This window comes from Mauremys mutica, chromosome 2 (genome assembly GCF_020497125.1).
Source record: "Mauremys mutica isolate MM-2020 ecotype Southern chromosome 2, ASM2049712v1, whole genome shotgun sequence".
Classification (NCBI taxonomy): Eukaryota; Metazoa; Chordata; order Testudines; family Geoemydidae; genus Mauremys; species Mauremys mutica.
In genome coordinates, this window is record NC_059073.1 from 254,864,571 (window position 1) to 254,886,044 (window position 21,474).

Sequence of the window (21,474 nt, forward strand, 5' to 3'; positions counted from 1 at the left end):
AACCAGAGATTTCTTTTAATAACACGTACACATTGTTTCTTTTCTGTCACTTAAACTGAGAAAGCATAACATACATTAGGTAAGGCTAAGTGTAAATCTAAATATACTAAACAAGCCATTGTTTTTACTCCACTTTTTTCTGTTTTTAATAAATCTTATTTAATGTTAAATTTATATTGCAATGGTGCAAATTTGCTTGTGAGGGGGAAGGTTCACCCAAGCCATTATTGGTAGCAAAAGGCATCCTACAACCTTGAAAGAGGTACAGGAGGCACAGAAAGTTCAGAAACCTAACCCGCCAAATGAATTTGGTCAACAGGGCATGGGAAAGGATGTCCACTCCCAGTGGGCTGTTTTGTGAGAAGCTGTAATGGGGAAACATCTGGGGACCTAAGACAGGACCAAGGAACAGACAAGAGTTGATTATAAGGTCAGGCAACATGTTATATTTTTTTCCTCCTCTCTCCTCCATCACATAAAAGGATGTTTTGAAAACTGATTGGTAAAGACTATTGTAAGTACTCTTGAGGTTGATAAAAACTTGTAGTGACCTTTAAATTGGTAACTTATTTTATCCAAAATATTCTTAAACTTTTATTACTATTCTCGTTTTGTTCCTTACATTTTATTCCTGTAAAAGGTATAACATTTTTTTTTAATTTATTAGCTTCAGAGACAAATTCGACACATTTCTTTAAAAAGTTTCCTGGCCCGTCTAAGTTATGGAAAGATACCAGGTGAGGCAAGCTGTTTCTTGTAATACAGGTCAAACAAGCATTTAAAAAAAAAAAAAAAAATCAGCATAATCTGTGAAGACTATATCACAACAAATGTAATTATTCATATCCTTTTTACTCAAATTTATTAAACATGCCTTTTAATTAACTGCAAAGAGATGCACATATTTATGTGCAGTGTGCTAATCTGATATTTTAGATAATTTTAAAAAATCTGGAACCAATTATTGCTTTCTTTTTGAATTATAAATACACAGCATAAAAACAAAGTTTTAAACTCCAAGTTTGACCAACCCCTACAACACTTTGTCATATATCTGATTTTGAATATTAGTGAGATTGTAAAATAATGTATTTTAAATGTTCCAACATGTTACTTACTGAATTAATGCATGAAATCGCTCAAAGCCAAGCTCTTCGGCAGCCAAGGCAGCTATACACAAGAGACACTTTTCAGCACTACACATGGCAAAAAATGACACAAGATACACACAGCAAGCTAGTATACTTTCAAGCGTCAATTATATTTTTAATTCCCCCTCCTTTTGAAAGTTTCAATTTTATTTTCAATTTTTGTATCTAACTGATGTAATCTTCTTCACTGTAACAATATGGGTCCTTCAGCATACAAATCAGTGAATGCACCACTATTTAGATTACAGAAAAGTATCTTAAAATTTAAAAAAAACAAAAAAAAATCAAGATTACACAGCTCCTAGTTTGTAGCCTTGAAAATTTGTAAAAATATAAACTGTTGATTTTGCAAAAGTGATGATGCTTGTTAGTCACCAAGCAGAAGCATGCTACAAATAATTTTGCAAGTCAACTGCAAGTATTATTTTCTAGAGGAAAGCAAGCATGATTATTTGAACAGTTTTAGAGCAGTGTCAACGTAAGAAAGCTGTACTTTTTTTCAAATGTTTAAGTAATATTTGTTTTTGTAAACAAATTAGAACAGTTCGATAGTTTTAAGCACACTGTTCCTGCAACAAGTTTTCATAACTCTAAACTAACTCTCCCCTCAGACATTCCTCAAATATATCTACAGCTAGAGGGGAAAAAAAAAAATACAGCATGTAGTGTTGTCCCAGGTTTAGTGTAGACTTTTGGTCCCTCATAAAAGCTTTTGAAACGGAGAGAAAATGAGCTTTTCTTGACTTTCACATAAGTAGGCTCTAAAATCTATTTTGATACTTGTAAAATGTGTAAAACAAGTATCTAAGATTATGAGAGACACTCAAAAAGCAGCATCATTAACAGGCTTTGACTCCACCAATATTCCTAAATGTTTTATCTTATTCCTTTTGTATAATAGCTACAACAGATGCTTCCACTTTCAATTAAAACTGAACAATGAATTTCTGAATATCTATTTGATCCTATTAGTGCTTCCGTTTGCTTCTATGAATGCATGGTTGTGCCCTGTATCAGTTACACGTGTACCTGTCATAAGCAACACTACTGAGCCAGTATGAAGGTTCACAAAGCATTAAACATTCCTCAAAGTATCTAATTTATCTGTAGAGGAATGGCTTAATTGAATATCAAAGTTGTATTTTCAAGAGTCTTTTTAGTTTGCCTGCAATACACAATATGCTTCTCTCTTCAGTAAAGATGTGACTTCTGCAATGATTAATGTCAGATTTATGAATTACAGGAGGTTTTGGACCATGATTTCAGTATCCTCAGCACTGTCACCTACATATTAATGGTTTTAAAAATCACAAGCAGTCAGGAATTGCAAAATTTATATTTATAAGAAGAATGATCTTTTTGTAAGTCTCATGTCCTACCATATGCATTTTGGAGAAATATGAAGACAAATATTTGAACTAGAACAGAAGATAAGACAAATGTGCAATATGGCCAGATAATAGTTGGAACCTTAAAATCAGTCCTGAAATGGCTAAGTTACCTGTGGATCCTTGTCTTTATTAATAGATTTCCTTTTTTAAATAAGTAAAAAAAAATTCAGAGCTATTTGTTTTAAGCTTGTTTCTCTAGTCAGTGGACCACTCACATATCAAGATAGAAATTGCAAAATTAACCCCATAAAAAGTGAGTGGACCAGAATATTTTTTGAAAAAGGAGAATGATCATTAAACTCTTCCAACTTAATGGCTAAAAAGCTTTACACAATCTAAAAAAATAATTTTGGGGCAGCAATCATGCATGTTACATTCCTGCACAAAAACATATTTTAGAAAACACATGAACAATAGCTCATAATGATAATTATTGTAACTTTAGCTACAATAGCAGCTATGACGACTTCTTTAAAGAGACTATAAGAGTTTTTTAAAACAAAAAAAAAAGTAAAGGAAAAAAGTTAGAGAGAATATACATACAAACATTTGAACCCGAACAACATTTGAACCCGAGAGCTTGTATGATTATAATAAAGTGCATGGCCAACAAGTCATTAGTGTACACCACAAAAGCAGATGAAACAAATGTGACCATTCTGTGTGTGTGTTTGAATTCACTTTGTTGGTAGTTCTAAGAACAGTATTTTAGATTATTTCACTCTGATACTACTTGGAGTGGAATAGCAGAAACTTAACATTTGGAACAAAAGCAGGAAACAGATAGACAACAGATGAGGGGCCTGGAAGAGAAGGGGTAGCACTAAAAATAATCGTGGAGACAGGCATAATTCAGATGAGATCTCAAACACAACATTTAGTTGGGAGAAAAAGAGGAGAGGAAAGAACAGATGAAATAAAAACAAAAATCCATATAAGAAAAAAGCTGATTAGAGAAAAGCTGAGTTCAAAAAAATACTATATTTAGAATATTTGGAATTATTTTATAGTGTTAATGTATTAAGCCAGAATTAGAAATGTTTACAACATTATAAATATACTTCAGCTTTTATTCCATTGGAATAATGTAATTAGACCCCTGAAAGCAGCAGCCTGACTGCCAAGCTGACTGCCATCTGTGAAACCATCCTGTCCTCCGCAACATCAAAAGTCTTGAAAAATGAAAAGGCAAAGTTTGAATGTTCATTTGGTCACAGCAACAAAAGCGGGAAATTTCAATCTCTGTCTTAACCCTGCCCTACCATGAGTTCCTTGGTACCCATCTCTTTGTCCACAGCCTGGCCAGATAAGGACTTGGAAGCCCCCCATAGCTAAAATGGGAGAAAATGAGGACAGCGAAAAAAAATCTTCAGATCAGGAAGGAAGTAAAAATCAAAATACTTCTTGAACACCAGAGTACAAGTAAGAGATGAGCTGTTCAATGCCCAAGAGCAGAGAGAGACAGACAGGGGAGGTTCACCATTAAAGTTCCCTGTTCTTCCTTTAAGTACAGGCTCTTCATAACAGAAGGAAAATGTCATCCCATTTATAAAGGGCAAAGTCAACCACAACTCCCAAACTGGTACAGCAACATCAAAAAATATATAGGAATACACTGGGACAGATTAGTTCACTACAACAGTTAGCTCATACATTCTAACTAGCCTAGCCATAGTGAGAGTGACCACACTACTGAATACTTTGAACTAGAGTGACTGGATTATCAGCGGATTAGTTGAAAGTGGAGTTGCTGCATCCCCTCTCCATTACTAGCTCCAGCTTTAGCAGCACTCCTCTCCAAACCACCCTCCTTTATGGGCTAGCTGGGTAGAGCTTAAAGTACCACTGAACTCAAGCTAGAGATTTGTGTGTGGGGGGACAGGAGTCTGGTTGAGCCCAAGTTGACAATGGAGTGAAGAGAAGCCCTAAGTGGCCGGGCTGCCAGTATCAAGGTTGCTGCAGGGGAAAAGGAGAGGGTTTTTTGTGGTAAGCAAGCCCACTATAAGTGTTCACATAGTGCTCAGGTCAGGTCAGTATTTTAACAAGGAGAGTTGGTTTGGAAAAGACTTGTGGCAACCAGAATCTGCTCCAATCTCTTACAAGACAAATTTTGCAGCACAAAGATGTTCATGACACACAGGAAACCATACAGAAAATATTTTACTCAGATATTACTATTCCCTGGTTACAATAATCTTTCAAAGAAAGAATTTATCAATCCCTAGAAATAAGTTGCCAATACAACTTTATGCCCATTATGTCTTAAGTGGAAAAACATGTTTTTTTAACAAAAATGGGCAGAAATTCTAAGTGATCCTCTCTGAGAGACTTATCTTTCTAATAACCACTATATGGTGAGGTTGAACTTTGTTAATTAAGCAGCTTCTAGGAACAAGTATGTTTAACTACTATTATCTGAGCATTCAAAAGCATCCTAGGCACTTACCAGAGGCTAATAAAGATAACCCTTACCAAAAAGGCCTTATGATCCAAACTCTATTCAATACTGTCACCCGATTTATCTATTCTTAAAAGCTTTCTCTTGCAATATTGCCTACAGAAAGCAAGTACAAGCATGTACAACAAAATTTGAAATAAATAATGTATGACTATCACCTTGATGGTGCACTCTTCCTCATATCATCTGTGTACACTAGCACTTACTGCGATATAACTTATGTTGCTCAGGGGAGTGAAAAAGCAACCCCCTTTGAGCCAAGTAAGTTACAGTGACCCAAGAGCTGGTGTAGATAGCACTAGGTTGTCAGGAGAGCTTTTTCCACCGACACAGCTATTGAGGGTTCTCTAAAAGAATGAACTATTGCTCAGGAGACAACACAATTAATTTAGAGAGAAATACATCTTACAGGGTTGTTCCTCCTGATGACTTGACTCGACAGGACTCTCAGAAATACTAGCAGTTTCTTCAGTTGTTTTTCCTCTTATCCATGTTGCCAAAGAGTACGATTCAGAATTATCAGAGCAAGCCATCTCTAAAATGTCACATAACGTATGACAAAGAAGGTTCTTCTGTTCTTCCTCTGAAATATCAGAATCCTGCATGAGTTCAATTACTGGTTATCACTATCTTAAGTATGCTAATAGCATTGAATGTATGCACCCACTTATTAACGTTGACAGCTGTCAGAGTACAGAAATTTAAAACCAGCCCTCCAAAGGTACATCTCAATAAGATTTCTGTTACTCACTTTCAGTTTAGTTTATAAGAATTTAAACTAATCCAAGATGAATGTTTCAATCAGTGATGTCCACCAATGTGATCAAAAATATTGTAGACTGGCATTGAGGTATGAAAATTAACAAGTTACTTATGCTTCACATGGCACTATAATTTTTCCCAGTATGAAGATAACATGGAAGCACAGTTAACAGGCAAATGTACAAAAATTTAACCTCTTTGTAATGCAAATTACTAGAATAAAAAAAATATGAAAACAGGTCCTAATTACCTTGACACTCTCTCCAAGCAGACTTCTCACAGGTGAAAAGCTTCTTCAAAAGGAATGCCTTTATGTAATTAAAGCAACAAGCATTAGACTACAAGATGAAGTACCGTATATACTCGATCATAAGCCGGTTCGTTTATAAGCTGACCCTCCCCCAAAGATGGTTACATAAAAATGGAAAATTTTTATGACCCATTCATAAACCAACCCTATAATTCAGGGGTCAGCAAACTTTGGCTCCCGGGCCATCAGGATCAGCCGCTGGCAGGACGAGATGGTTTGTTTACCTCGAGCATCTGCAGGCGCAGAAGTAAACCTAAGTAAACAAAGTGTCCCAGAGTGCCAGCAACTAGTGGGGAAATGTGGGGGGGGGAGGAGGGGAAAAGAAGCTGGGGTCAGGGCAGTAGCCCCTGTGACCATCCTCCACATGACCCCACCCCTAGCCTGGGACCCCCACAATCTCCCCATCCCATCCCTTCCCACCTTATCTGGGGAGGTCCAGGGGAGGCTGTCTCTGGCCTGGCTGGAGCTGCTCCGGCAGGCTGGGCAGCGCGGCCACAGCCTGCTCCAGCAGGCCAGACCGGGTGGTGCGGCTGCAGCATGTTCCAGCAGGCTGGGCCGGGAGGCCTGGTCGCAGCAGCCACAGCCTGTTCTGGAGGGTGGGGCCGAACGGCACGGCTACAACCTGCCAGCCCCAGAGCTGCAGCTGCTTCGGAGGCTGAAGGGAGAGCAGGGTGGCCAGAAGCGGAAAGACTCTGGCCCTGCCTCTTTCCTTCTGCATCTGCTGGCTGTGCTGCCTCTCCTTGCTCCCTCTGTTGGGGGGAGGGGCTGTGTTCCACCTCTCCCGCTCTATACCTGTTCATAAGCTGACCCCCTTCTCTGGTGCTTTCCTTTTTTACTAAAAAATTCACTTATGAATGAGTATATATGGTAATCAATTTTTACTCTACATCAATTCAATTCTACATTTCACATTATATTTATATTAAAAAGACAGCAGTAATATACAGTTAAAATGTCAGATATTTGAGCTCAAACTATGAAAGCATGGCAGAGCTTCATTTGTTCTCTGGTTTCCCTACTCAATCCTATTACATCAGTGGCTTCAGAATAAGTTTCTCTAGTTTTAAGTATAAACCTCAAGTGTGAAGTATACCCATACTGCCTACTAGAGTTCATACCTGTATGCCAAACTGCATACCGAACTAAGGACTACTACCCACTGGGACTCTTGCTTAAGTGAAGGTACACCACCCCGTCATAATTCTACAAACTAAGTTATATAGAAGACTACCCTATCCTCCTTCCATGCAGAGACCAAACTAAACATTTTCAGCAATTAACAAGCTCAGCAGCTTGCAAGCTACATTTTTTCTTTTAAAAGGGTGCCTGGGTAATGTTTCCAGTTTACATCTGAAAATGTATTGCAGTTCTAGAGATCTGCTAGGTTTTCTATAAATCTCTGTGATTTAAAATAAATAAATAAATAAATGCATCAGGTATCACACTACCAACTTCAAAACCAAATATGCAAAATGATGTTCTTTTTGCCACTTACAATGCGAAAGTAAACACAGATTTATATGCTCCTGCTCTAATTAATACACATACCACATAGTATTTCAGAGTGTTACAGCACTCCCACAGTCTCCCTTTCCTTGCACCAGGCTCACTTACCCAACAGATTCTCCTATCAGGGCTGTCTAGCCAGCTTTCTTCCTTTAGCTATCCAGTACTAGCAGCAGCTACTCCAGGTTCTCTCCTTACTCATCGTTTGAGCCCTTCCTTCCTGCTCCCCCAATCAAAACCCATTTAACTCACCCATACATTTTTAAAATAATTTTTTAAAGACAAATTGAAGGACAAGGGGATTGAATCTATATACACTGAAATGAGAACAGTCTCATAGATTTCGAACCATTGGCATGCCCCTTCCATTTATTTAGATTTATAGGCAGATGTAATCAATTTTACAACTGACCTGTGTTCTTTTCTCCCAAATTAGGAGGACTTAATTGTATAATTGTATAATAATTCCTATGTCATGGAACAGTGGCTCCCAAACTATGGACCACAGATTGCAATGGAAGCTACATTAGAAAGAGCTAAAAAAAACCCAAACTAAATACTTTCCTATTATTACTTGTGATAATTTAAGCAATTGCAATTGCTTAAATTATCACAGGTATGTTAATCCACATTGGGATTGGCTACAAGATACTAATGTAACCCACACTGTGAAAGTTTGAAAATCATTATCACAGGCAATCAAGAGTACTCCAATTCATATAAAGTTTCCAGTATAAGAGTCCCAAGAATGGCAATGATCAATTTTAATGTCTTAATTATATTGACTTCACAGATTTCAGTCCCAATGATTTGGGACTATGAAAGTTTATTATTTCCACTTGATTATTCAGAAAGCACTTGAAACTCAAATGCTCTAAATTTTTTAAGCAGAATTACCTATTGCACTGGTACCTGTTCTGCTGTGGTGAAGGCAATCCTTTTAAGAAAACCATTGGTGAATTTGAGGTAAAAAGGATTATGAAATTTCAATTTCATATCAGTCTTGCTTACATCTTATCTGTGCTTTCTTTTCACTTGCTACATTTTTAATTGCTCTCTTATCCCGCTCAGCCTTTGCTCTATACCTTCTTTTAAGCTACCTAGGCTTGAATTCGTCTCTTACTTTCCAGAAGAGAAAATATCACTTTTGCAAAGTCTCTATGTTGATAGATTATTTTTGTCCCTTCTTGTTCCTAGACTGTTGCCTCATGTGTTGTATTTATTATCAGATGTTGTATATTCAGCTGGCTGGGGATCCCTCTCTATCTTTGGCTTGATTTTTTTATTCAGCTATGGTATCATATAAATTATGCAAGAGCTGGTGAAATTTTGTGCCTGTTAAGTTTAAACCATTTCTGTAACCAGTGCACTTTACCTGAACGGGTGCAATCACCGCACAAGGGCCACCTTCAAATTGTTCTAATGCAGTTGATTCAGATTCACTATACACAAACCCTGACAATGAAAAAGAGTATGGTTAATGATCTACTTAAGCATGCACACTTATTACATATATTCTCCTTGACAGGAATGCCACTCACCTTATTCACCAAGATCAAGTTAGTTTTGTAGACTAGAAAACACCATTTTTACAGAGCAAACAAGTCTAATTTATGAAACATGAAAATCAAAAATGTATGGAGTACAAGGGGGGCAGATTACATTCCACAATATTACTTATATCAGCAATGACACATGGCGAAAAAGGGCTAGTCTCTCGAGTTTTGAATTAATAACATGTAAAGTAGTGATCAAAATTAAGATGTCCATCAGAATGTGACTTTCAACACTCTACTGTACTCATTCTGATTCAGTAAGAATATAGCTCCATAGAAATCCTGTTTAGAAACTTCAGACACCATATCTTAGTGTAAAAGCTGATTTTTGAGCTTTTTACTGAATATTCACTCTCTGTAAATAATCCATTTCTGCTTCCACGGTAAACCTCCCACTAACATCACAGGAGGCACTACTGGGCCACAATTAAGGATTTTAATTTTTTTTTAAGGCATGCAATATCTTTTTGAGCAACTATCTGCTTTCGACTACAGAAAGCCCTTTTGGAATGGTGTCCTCCACAGGGGCTGAAATGTTAATTGTCCATGAACTAGACACGTTCAAGATGATCCTGGACAGGACATCTGAAAGTTTTCCACTTCCATATCCACGATAAAATCTTAAGACTGAAACATCAAAGCCCAATTTGCCACACAAAAATTTAAGTTAGGGTGGACTAGCATATTCCAAGCACCAGACAATATTCAGCTAATAGTCTTTTACACAATGGACTAAATTTATAGGCCAGTCTAAAATTATGTAATTTGTGGCACCCTTCACCATATATATGACCATTCTTTCACTAGAAATGAAAATTACATCTTCCTTAGTCTGTCTGCCAAACCCAGAGGTGATGCATAATAGTGTGTAACTGACCTGTTACTAACTGGGTGTTAGTTCAAGATGATCTGAGTCTACATTGATATCATTTACATACCAAGCGCCAGCATACACAAGTTATACCTACTTAAGACTCCCTTAATTTGAACCAAAAATCTCTATTACTCCATAGTGCTTACAAATGTTTCACTGGTGTCATTTCATTCACCTGGTGTAAATTACCTAATGATATAGATTGCCACCAATACGATGAGCTAGGAACATCCCATAGCCTACTGGCATTCATATGTACAATCTGTGGCTATGTCTACACTGTGGGGAGGGGGGGGAAGGAGGGGTGTTGACCTAAGATATGCAACTCGGCATCTCTTAGGTCGATTTACCTGGCAGTGAGGATGGCGGCGAGTTAACCGCTGCCACTCCCCCGTTGACTCCTTTTCCGCCTCTCGCCGCAGTGGAGTTCTGGAGTCAATGGCAGAGCAATTGGGGATCGATTTTATCGTGTCTACACTAGATGCGATAAAATCGATCCCCGATAGATCGAACACTACCCGCCAATCCATTCTATTGCCACAGCGCCCTCAGGTGGGCAAAAGGCAGAGCTGCAGCAACTTTCAAGCAGAAGCGGTTTTCTGCTCAAAAAATTAAAAATATGCACGGCACATTATGCCTCATGCAGTGGTGCAGAATTCCCCCAGGAGTATTATTTGTACATCTTAGTATGGATACTCTGAGTACTATAATTTTAGCCTTTCCAAAAAGTACAAGTCTCTGGATTTCTTTATTTTTACGCAATGCCTATAGCAAATGTTCATTCTAACTTCGGCTAAGACCTGCTTACTGTATGATGCCCTTTAGGTTTTCATCTACCTTTTGGCCCTTTTTTAAATTCCAGAAGGATAATTCAGTTAGGATTCTGGAACTAAACCAAGTCTTTAAGGGTTTGTTGAAGTCTACTCCACCTACGTTATCTACTGACCCCTTTGGCTTCCCTTCCTCCTTTCACTCCCCACAAGTAACCTCTTCTTGGGGAATTTCTATAATAATTTTAACAATACAGAAATCGAATGCACTACTTCTTTCTTAACAACTTGTTGAAACCGAGAAGTAGTCTTCCTCAGCCAACATAGTCTTTATGTACTGTCAACTTTAACAAGTCAAAACCTAACCACCAACTTCCTTCCGTCTCCCTCTATCTAAGATATAGCTATGCTCTTCAAAGGCAAGACTAATATTATCCCATGTGAGCTCATCTTTCTTCCCCTATATCAAAAACCATTCCTGACTTGCCTGTCTTCCTTTCATCCATGTACATGATGATTACTTCAGAGCTTCAGAGTCTCAATGCGTGGATGAGACGATGGTGTAGAGAGGAGGGGTTCACGTTCATTAGGAACTGGGGAAACGTCTGGGATGGGAGGAGCCTATACAGGAGAGATGGGCTCCACCTAAACCAAAGTGGAACCAGACTGCTGGCACTAAACATTAAGAAGGTTGTAGAGCAGTTTTTAAACTAGGAGATGGGGGAAAGCCGACCGCTGCAGAGGAGCGTGTGGATCGGACACAGACTTTTCTTAGGGGAGAGTCTGATGATAGAGAATCTCCAGGTTATAGTCAGGAGCAGAGGACGGAAGAGGATAATGTAAGGGCCGGATCAGATGATAAACAGTCACATAAAAAAGAATCTGGCACATCAGAAAAAGGCAGGCTAATAAACAGGGACAAGTTTTTAAAGTGCTTGTACACAAATGCCAGAAGTCTAAATAATAAGATGGGTGAACTAGAGTGCCTTGTGATAAAGGAGGATAGTGATATAATAGGCATCACAGAAACCTGGTGGATTGAGAGCAATCAATGGGACACAATCATTCCGGGGTACAAAATATATCGGAAGGACAGAACAGGTCGTGCAGGGGGAGGAGTGGCACTATATGTGAAAGAAAGTGTAGATTCAAATGAAGTAAAAATCTTAAGCGAATCTACATGTTCCATAGAATCTCTATGGATAGAAATGTCATGCTCTAGTAAAAATATAACATTAGGGATCTATTATCGACCACCTGACCGGGACAGTAATAGTGATGATGAAATGCTAAGAGAAATTAGAGAGGCTATCAAAATTAAGAACCCAATAATAGTGGGGGATTTCAATTACCGTATTGTCCCGAGTATAGGCCGCACTTTTTTCCCCTAATTTAAGTCTTTAAATTAGGGGTGCGGCCTATAATCAGGAACTTGGGGAAAAAAAAAAAACTTCAAATCCCAGCCGCGGCCGGGAATCAGAGCGCTCTGGGCTGCCCGCCGCGGCGGGGAGCCCAGAGCCTTTTAAATCCCAGCCGCGGCGGGGACTCAGAGGGCTCTGGGCTGCCCGCCGCGGCGGGGAGCCCAGAGCCTTTTAAATCCCAGCCGCGGCGGGGACTCAGAGGGCTCTGGGCTGCCCGCCGCAGCGGGGAGCCCAGAGCCTTTTAAATCCCAGCCGCGGCGGGGACTCAGAGGGCTCTGGGCTGCCCGCCGCGGCGGGGAGCCCAGAGCCCTTCAAATCCCAGCCGCGGCGGGGACTCAGAGGGCTCTGGGCTGCCCGCCGCGGCGGGGAGCCCAGAGCCTTTTAAATCCCAGCCGCGGCGGGGACTCAGAGGGCTCTGGGCTGCCCGCCGCGGCGGGGAGCCCAGAGCCCTTCAAATCCCAGAGCGGCAAAGCAGGGGAAAAAAAAGTGCGGCTAGAGCAGGGGGGTGGGGGGTGGGCACGAAAAATTGCGCGGCTGAAACTGCAAGGGGGGGGGAGAAACAACAACAAAAAAACTTGGTGCAGCGGGAGCAGTAAGGCGGTGGCGGGGAACAAAAACGGTGCAGCTGAAGCGGGAAAGCAGGTGTAAAAAAAAAAACCCGTCAGTGTAAAAAAAAAAAAACCGGTAAAGCGGGGGGGAGAAAGGAAAAAAAACCATGGCTGGAGCGGCAAAGGAGGAGAAGAGGGGGAAAACAGCACGGCTGGCAAAGCAGGGGAAAAAACAAAACAAAAAACCCTACAGGGCGGCCAGACCCAGGGTGCAGGGGGACTCCCTGTGCTACAGAGTGGACGCCTGGTCTAGTTGGGGGGAGGGAGAGGGAGGCGGCATGGGGGAGCGGGGGGAGAGAGAAGGGGGGCGGCCAGCACTTCAGCAGGGAGCTCACCCCACGGCCCCAATTGCCGTGCTGTCTTCCGGGAGGGCTCCGCGCTGCGCCGGTCGTCAGGGAGGGAAGGACACGGGCTGCCCTGTGGAATTTGCTGCAGGGCGCTCCCCTCCTCCGCACCCTATAGGGCAGCCAGAGCAGCAAACAAAACCAAAAAAAAAAAAGCAGTCGTTCTACTAATGTGTATATTTTCTTTGTTAAAAAAGTTAAAAATTTATTTTTTTAAAAATAGCACCAAACTTTAAGGGTGCGGCTTATAATCAGGAGCGGCCTATACTCGGAACAATACGGTATCCCCATATTGACTGGGAACATTTCACTTCAGGACGAAATGCAGAGATAAAATGTCTCGATACTTTAAATGACTGCTTCATGGAGCAGCTGGTACGGGAACCCACAAGGGGAGAGGCAACTCTAGATTTAATCCTGAGTGGAGCGCAGGAGCTGGTCCAAGAGGTAACTATAGCAGGACCGCTTGGAAATAGTGACCATAATACAATAACATTCAACATCCCTGTGGTGGGAAGAACACCTCAACTGCCCAACACTGTGGCATTTAATTTCAAAAGGGGGAACTATACAAAAATGAGGGGGTTAGTTAGGCAAAAGTTAAAAGGTACAGTGACTAAAGTGCAATCCCCGCAAGTTGCATGGGCCCTTTTTAAAGACACCATAATAGAGGCCCAACTTCAATGTATACCCCAAATTAAGAAAAACAGTAAAAGAACTAAAAAAGAGCCACTGTGGCTTAACAACCATGTAAAAGAAGCAGTGAGAGATAAAAAGACTTCCTAATGAGGCAAATAGAAAGGAGCACAAACACTGCCAACTTAAGTGCAAGAGTGTAATAAGAAAAGCCAAAGAGGAGTTTGAAGAACGGCTAGCCAAAAACTCCAAAGGTAATAACAAAATGTTTTTAAGTACATCAGAAGCAGGAAGCCTGCTAAACAACCAGTGGGGCCCCTTGACGATCAAAATACAAAAGGAGCGCTTAAAGACGATAAAGTCATTGCGGAGAAACTAAATGAATTATTTGCTTCAGTCTTCACGGCTGAGGATGTTAGGGAGATTCCCAAACCTGAGCTGGCTTTTGTAGGTGACAAATCTGAGGAACTGTCACAGATTGAAGTGTCACTAGAGGAGGTTTTGGAATTAATTGATAAACTCAACATTAACAAGTCACCAGGACCAGATGGCATTCACCCAAGAGTTCTGAAAGAACTCAAATGTGAAGTTGCAGAACTATTAACTAAGGTTTGTAACCTGTCCTTTAAATCGGCTTCGGTACCCAATGACTGGAAGTTAGCTAATGTAACGCCAATATTAAAAAAGGGCTCTAGGGGTGATCCTGGCAATTACAGACCAGTAAGTCTAACGTCAGTACCGGGCAAATTAGTTGAAACAATAGTTAAGAATAAAATTGTCAGACACGTAGAAAAACAAACTGTTGAGCAATAGTCAACATGGTTTCTGTAAAGGGAAATCGTGTCTTACTAATCTATTAGAGTTCTTTGAAGGGGTCAACAAACATGTGGACAAGGGGGATCCGGTGGACATAGTGTACTTAGATTTCCAGAAAGCCTTTGACAAGGTCCCTCACCAAAGGCTCTTACGTAAATTAAGCTGTCATGGGATAAAAGGGAAGGTCCTTTCATGGATTGAGAACTGGCTAAAGGACAGGGAACAAAGGGTAGGAATTAATGGTAAATTCTCAGAATGGAGAGGGGTAACTAGTGGTGTTCCCCAGGGGTCAGTCCTAGGACCAATCCTATTCAATTTATTCATAAATGATCTGGAGAAAGGGGTAAACAGTGAGGTGGCAAAGTTTGCAGATGATACTAAACTGCTCAAGATAGTTAAGACCAAAGCAGATTGTGAAGAACTTCAAAAAGATCTCACAAAACTAAGTGATTGGGCAACAAAATGGCAAATGAAATTTAATGTGGATAAATGTAAAGTAATGCACATTGGAAAAAATAACGCAAACTATACATACAACATGATGGGGGCTAATTTAGCTACAACGAGTCAGGAAAAAGATCTTGGAGTCATCGTGGATAGTTCTCTGAAGATGTCCATGCAGTGTGCAGAGGCAGTCAAAAAAGCAAACAGGATGTTAGGAATCATTAAAAAGGAGATAGAGAATAAGACTGAGAATATATTATTGCCCTTATATAAATCCATGGTACGCCCACATCTCGAATACTGTGTACAGATGTGGTCTCCTCACCTCAAAAAAGATATTCTAGCACTAGAAAAGGTTCAGAAAAGGGCAACTAAAATGATTAAGGGTTTGAAGAGGGTCCCATATGAGGAAAGATTAAAGAGGCTAGGACTCTTCAGCTTGGAAAAGAGAAGACTAAGGGGGGATATGATAGAGGTATATAAAATCATGAGTGATGTCGAGAAAGTGGATAAGGAAAAGTTATTTACTTATTCCCGTAATACAGAAACTAGGGGTCACCAAATGAAATTAATAGGCATCAGGTTTAAAACAAATAAAAGGAAGTTCTTCTTCACGCAGCGCACAGTCAACTTGTGGAACTCCTTACCTGAGGAGGTGGTGAAGGCTAGGACTATAACAATGTTTAAAAGGGGACTGGATAAATTCATGGTGACTAAGTCCATAAATGGCTATTAGCTAAGATGGGTAAGAATGGTGTCCCTAGCCTCTGTTCGTCAGAGGATGGAGATGGATGGCAGGAGAGAGATCACTTGATCATTGCCTGTTAGGTTCACTCCCTCTGGGGCACCTGGCATTGGCCACTGTCGGTAGACAGATACTGGGCTAGATGGACCTTTGGTCTGACCCGGTACGGCCATTCTTATGTTCTTACTTACCTCTAAATAAATCACCAATACTCTCCCACCTTTCGTCACCTAGTTCTATGACCATCTTCCCAATCCAATCCCATTCCTCATTAATCATTTCCCTTCCGCATTCACCTTTGTTTCCAGTTATCTGAAAAAACATTCAGATCTATTTAACTACAATTCAATTCCATTAGAGCAGCAAAATTCCATTCTTCCAAGTTCTCTCCTTTGAGTCTTTTATATCTGGATTCTGCTCACCTCAATCTAATACCACCACCCTCACCCAAACCCCTCATTTTACTAGTGAAAACAAAGTATTCTATGCCCCTGCTGATTTATCTGTCTGATGCTTTTCAAAATTCAGTCCTACACATGCACCCCCCAATTTATGAGCATGTTCCTTTTAAAATTCCCTAGTCAAGAGATTCATATTTCTCTTGTCATATCAGTTATCAAGCCAGATGAAACGTTTCAACTTCTTCTCATTCCTTATTCATTATTTTCACCAAATAAATATCTGGGTCCAACATTATAATTTCAGTTCCCAAATAAGATTCTCTATACAAAATTAACAAGAACTTGCACAAAATCTGCATCTTATTTAATATAGTACAGATCTCAGATTCCATGATTATCATTACTTGTTTTCCTATGAAGAAGCACCAGTCCTGCACAGATGTTTGCACCTGATTAAGTCAACCTGATTAATGCAGGGACTTCAGAGGTTGCAGCCCAGGGCCCCGGGCTAAAGGGGACCCCACAGGGTGCTGCAGGGCTCAGGCAGGCTGCTTGCATGACATGGCCCCATGCCAGTCCCTGAAGTGGCCGGCTGCTGGCATGGCTCTGCGGCCCCTGGTGAGAAGGATGGGGGAGGCGGCTCCACGCACTGCCCCCGCCCCCAGCACCATCCCCGCAGCTCCCATTGGTCAGGAACTGGTCAATGTGAGCTGCGCGGGCAGTGCTTGCGCACACAGGCACCACACTGTCTCCCTCCCCCCAGGGGCACCCAGAGATGTGCCAGCAGCTATCCACTTCCAGGAGCAGCGTGGGGCTATAGCACACAGGCAGCCTGCCTGAGCCCTGCTGCACCCCAACACTCTGCCCCAGCTTGGAGCCCCCTCCTGCACCCAAACGCTCTCCCAGAAAGAAACTAATATAACAGCTGTTCTAAGGCTATTCTGAATTAACTTAACAATATTCTACATGTTTTAAGACTGAGATGTAACCACAGAACGGCTTTATGTTAATTAAAAGGCAGGTTTAGTAGTGTTAATAGCCCTGATGCCGTAATTGTGATCATTTTGTTATAAGTTAGGAAAGAGACTTGTATACAGGGCCTCACAAAATCTAATAGCTCCAGGTCCACAGGAGAGTTAATCCAGCCCTGTATGCATGAGAGTTTGAAATTGAGCAAGTGCAAAAATCTATGCAAGATTGGGCCCAAGTCTGTACCCAGTTTTGGCAAGATTACTTATGATCCCAGTGCTTCTCTGTAGTCACATAAGAATAAGCAGCAAACACTGGAAAACTGATTGTAGAAACAAAAGCCTAGACCAAGGGTCAGCAACCTTTCAGAAGTGATGTGCCAAGTTTTTATTTATTCACGCTAATTTAAGATTTTGTGTACCAGTAATACATTTTAACATTTTTAGAAGGTCTCTTTCTATAAGTCTATAATATAGAACTAAACGATTGTTGTATGTAAAGTAAATAAGGTATTTAAAATGTTTAAGAAGCTTCATTTAAAATTAAATTAAAACGCAGAGCCCCCTGGACCAATGGCCAGAACCTGGGCAGTGAGAGTGCCACTGAAAATCAGCTCGTGTGCTGACTTTGGCACACATGCCATAGGTTGCCTACCCCTGGCCTAGACCATGTAAAACGTGTATATACTGCTGTATGGATTCAGTTTGATAAGTAAATTTTCTCCATTTCTCTTGTAATTCATTTCAGTATCTTAAAAAGAGAATGCCAGATAACCCAAAAATATTTTAGCTATGAAATTGCTTCATCATGTATTCATAGACCACAAATGATCTAGTAGCAAAATAAACCAAGTTCACATGTGCAAAACATCATTACTGTATATAGTGGTTTCATCTGTACCCCCCAAGCATGCTGTTTCCCAATTTATGCCCCTCCCCACCTTTTTTTTTAGGAGCAACAAAACCCCATGGACTGGTATTGACAAGACAACAACAGATAAAAATAGAGGGTTGATAAAGGGAATATTTAGCTTTCAGTAAAACTAACCGGGAGGCTGAATTGGGAAGAATTAAATCGGAGACAGAAGACTAAAGGGAAAAGAACTCATTCAGAGGGAGACAAGTCTGAGTTCTTGATAGGAGGAGAAGGCAAGTAAGGGGGTGGACTTGACAGAAGGTGGCCAGAGCAGGGAGGTAAGTGAGGCACAGGAAATGAGAGCAAGGAGGAGTAAAGGGCAGAGGGTGGGGAGGAGGGCAAAGAGGAGCAAAGCGAGAAGGAGAACGTGGGACAAGAGTGAGAAGGTGGGGAAGAAGAGGAGGGCACGGGGTGGGGAAGAAGAGGGGGGCACAAAGGAATAAGGGGCAGCTGAGAGAGGCAAGGAGTGGGGAGGGGCAAAATGTAGGGCACAGAGGGTGGGGAGGAGGAAGGGGGGAGAGAAGAGTGAGGGGCAGAGGGATGGGGAGGAGCGAGGGAAGGGGGAGATGGAGGGCGGCGGGGGGGAAATCAGGGCAGACCGTGGGGAGAGGGGCACCTACCTTGCGCCCAGCGGCAGAAGATGGTGTCAGCGAGCCCGCCGGGCCCGGCTTTCTTGCCCCACACCAGGTGGACGAGCTCTTGGCTCAGCTCAGACATGACGGGGCGGCGGCGGCTCCTGGCGCGGGAACGAGACGGGGCTGCTACCAACCCGCTTTCCCTGAACATGGGAAGGGGCCAGAGCAGAAGCGGCTGCCGGGACCGGGGGGAGGGTCCAGCAAGCGGCCGCTCACGGCGAAGGAGGAACCGCCACCGCCGGCTCTGTTAGGTTTCACTCAGCGGAGTCGCCTCTAAAAGAAGCTTCCGGTTCCTTTCCCGGGTGAACCGGAAGGGGAAGCGCAGCTCAGCACTAATCCCACTGCCCTCCTCTCAGCCTGTGACGCGGGCCTGTTGCCGTCCCTCAGCGGGTTCTGTCTCGCGCTGGGTGCTGGACCCCGCTCGCGGCCTGGATGCCGCAGGGCTCGAGAGCGCGAGGCTGGGAGCAGCCGTTGGAAGTGTTGTGTTCTCCCGCGGGGCGCCTCGTTCCCCGCGGGCGGGGCTGGGCGGGGCTGCTGGTGCGGAGTCTAGTCAAAGGCGGCGGCGAAGCCGAAGATACATCTGAAACCCCTTGGCGGCTCGGGCTGTGTGGGCCGAGGAAGGGGTTGTGATACAGCGGATCTAGGTCCCAGACACAGCCCCCTTGGGGGCCGAGCTCCTCTCCTGGCCAGGCTGGGGGAGCCCAGGCGTAACCTCTTGTGGGGCCACTTGCACAACGGGGCATCACCCTGCCTCTACCCCTTCCTTGGATAATCTTCACCACAGATTCCACTGCCATGCCTGCGCAGGTGCTTCACAGATCTACCGTGTGCCAGACCTGCCTCCTGCCCAAACTCAAATCTCAGCCTCTCCCTTTGAAAGCGCCTTTGGTAGCGGCTAGCTACCAGCTCAAGGTTGATGTGGCTGGAACAGCGTTCTTAATCTACCCCACCACCAGCCACTGTAGAGTCCACTACCATCCTGCCAGGCACTCAAGTCCACAGCCTGGGCATCATCTTTGACTTGATCCTTGCTCTAGGTCCTCATATCCAGGCTATGTCTAAATCTTGCAGATGCTCTCTGCATAACATCTCTTAAGATACAGCCTTTCAGCCTTAAGATGCATCTGAAGAAGTGGGTTTTTTACCCACGAAAGCTTATGCCCATATAAATCTGTTAGTCTTTAAGGTGCCACCGGACTCCTCGTTTTTGTGGATACAGACTAACAGGGCTACACTTGACAGACTTTCCTATGCATCTGTTGCCGGCTCAAAGAGCCCAAGGCGGAGCAACAGCGGGATTCGTTGCCCGGTGTGCGTCGCACTAATTATCACACCAGGGTGGAGAAGCAAAACCAGGTTTATTTGAGCCCCAAATAAGGTGTCAGGGAGAATAGCATTCTCAAATCCTGCACGCCCGCTCACAGGCGGGGTCCCAACATTTATACCCCCCTTGTTTGTGTAAGCCTTTTGTTCGGTTTTTCCCCCTCACCCCTCCCTTCCCAGCAGCAGCTACATTAGGCATTACATTTCAGCGTGTTAGAAAAGGTTCTCATGCACAAGCTTATCTCTGGCCTTCACAGAACAAACGCATACAGATTTTCCTTCCCCCTCTCCCCCTCCTCCCCGCCGCTTCTGCTGTTTCAAACTCCTACATTTGCAAGCGGAGATTGCTGACAGCTACACATTTTGCTTGCAGTCTGTTAGCATCTTAGGCTGGTTAAAGTTCACAGCATGTAAGAACTTTGGTTCACTTCAGGCCCAAAGTCACAACTTTGGTTTACTCAGGCCTAGTGGCACCAACACATCCACAGTGCTAAAACTTGGCCAGGCTCTCATCACCTCTTGCCTTGGTTACTGCAACATCTTTCCCTTTGGACTGGACAAAAACAATCTTGCCCTGCCCCCATCCATTCTAAATGCCATAGCAAAGATCATTGTCCTAGCTTGTCACTTTGGCCACGTCACCCCGTTCTTTGCATCCTTCCATGGGCTCCCTCTTCTGTATCATGTCAAACAAGCTTCATGTTCAAGGCCCTTCATAGCCCTGACATCTTTCATTTAGTGTCAAAAGGTCAATTCCTGCCACTTCCATTGCTCACTTACCATAATGCCCCTCACACTTGGAAGGAGTTCCCCATAAGTGTCTACAAAACTAACTCCTTATCCTCTTTTAAACGCCTTCTTAAAATTATCCTTTGCTGTGATGCTTCTGAAAAACTTGACAACGATATAGCTCCTGGTATACTGAGACCACAGCCTTGCTGACCAATATTGTCCTATTTCCTTGTACTCCCTCTGTCTGTATCCATCCATTGCCTCATACTTAGATTGTTATCTGTTTGAGTCAGGTGCTGTCTTTTCTGAGTTTGTATAGCACCTAGCGTCCTAGTCCATGGGCAGGCTGGGGCCTTGTTCCTCCTTGTACCCAGGCTCCCTGCCCAGGCCTTAGAAGGCAGGACTTACTCCCCAACCATCCGAGCAGAGGGCTCCTGCCAGCCCAGAAGAGCCATGATTGGGTGACAGGGTGCCTTGAAAAGGGCTGAATTAACAACCCCAGAGACAAGCAGGAGCAGCTACCACATCACAGAGCTATTGCTGCAGGTCCTGTTGCTCTGGGGACTTGTGGCCTACTATTCTATGTACTCTGGCTGTCTGGGGTCAAAGGAGGGAAGAGCTGGTAATCTGCCCATGCTTGTCCCACAGCTCACCCCCCAAAAGCAGGACATTTCTACTAAAATAATCAGCAGTGCTATAATTAATAC

At 42.6% G+C, this 21,474-nt stretch overlaps 1 protein-coding gene across 2 annotated transcripts in view; it reads right to left on the reverse strand.

Annotated features, from left to right (window-relative positions):
* Positions 1 to 19,127, reverse strand: part of MINDY3 (MINDY lysine 48 deubiquitinase 3) — a 75,501-nt gene extending 56,374 nt beyond the window's left edge. The window contains exons 1-5 of one of the 2 annotated variants that reach the window (XM_045006033.1): positions 18,698 to 19,124; positions 8,954 to 9,033; positions 6,013 to 6,070; positions 5,410 to 5,583; positions 1,119 to 1,170 (exon numbers count right to left, since the gene is read on the reverse strand). In XM_045006033.1, the coding sequence (XP_044861968.1) occupies positions 1,119 to 1,170; positions 5,410 to 5,583; positions 6,013 to 6,070; positions 8,954 to 9,033; positions 18,698 to 18,863 (530 nt within the window). In that variant the 5' untranslated portion in view covers positions 18,864 to 19,124. Of the gene's footprint in view, positions 1 to 1,118; positions 1,171 to 5,409; positions 5,584 to 6,012; positions 6,071 to 8,953; positions 9,034 to 18,697 lie in introns of both variants that reach the window. The other variant, XM_045006032.1, reaches the window with a different exon arrangement.
* Between the last annotated feature and the right edge of the window lie 2,347 nt (positions 19,128 to 21,474).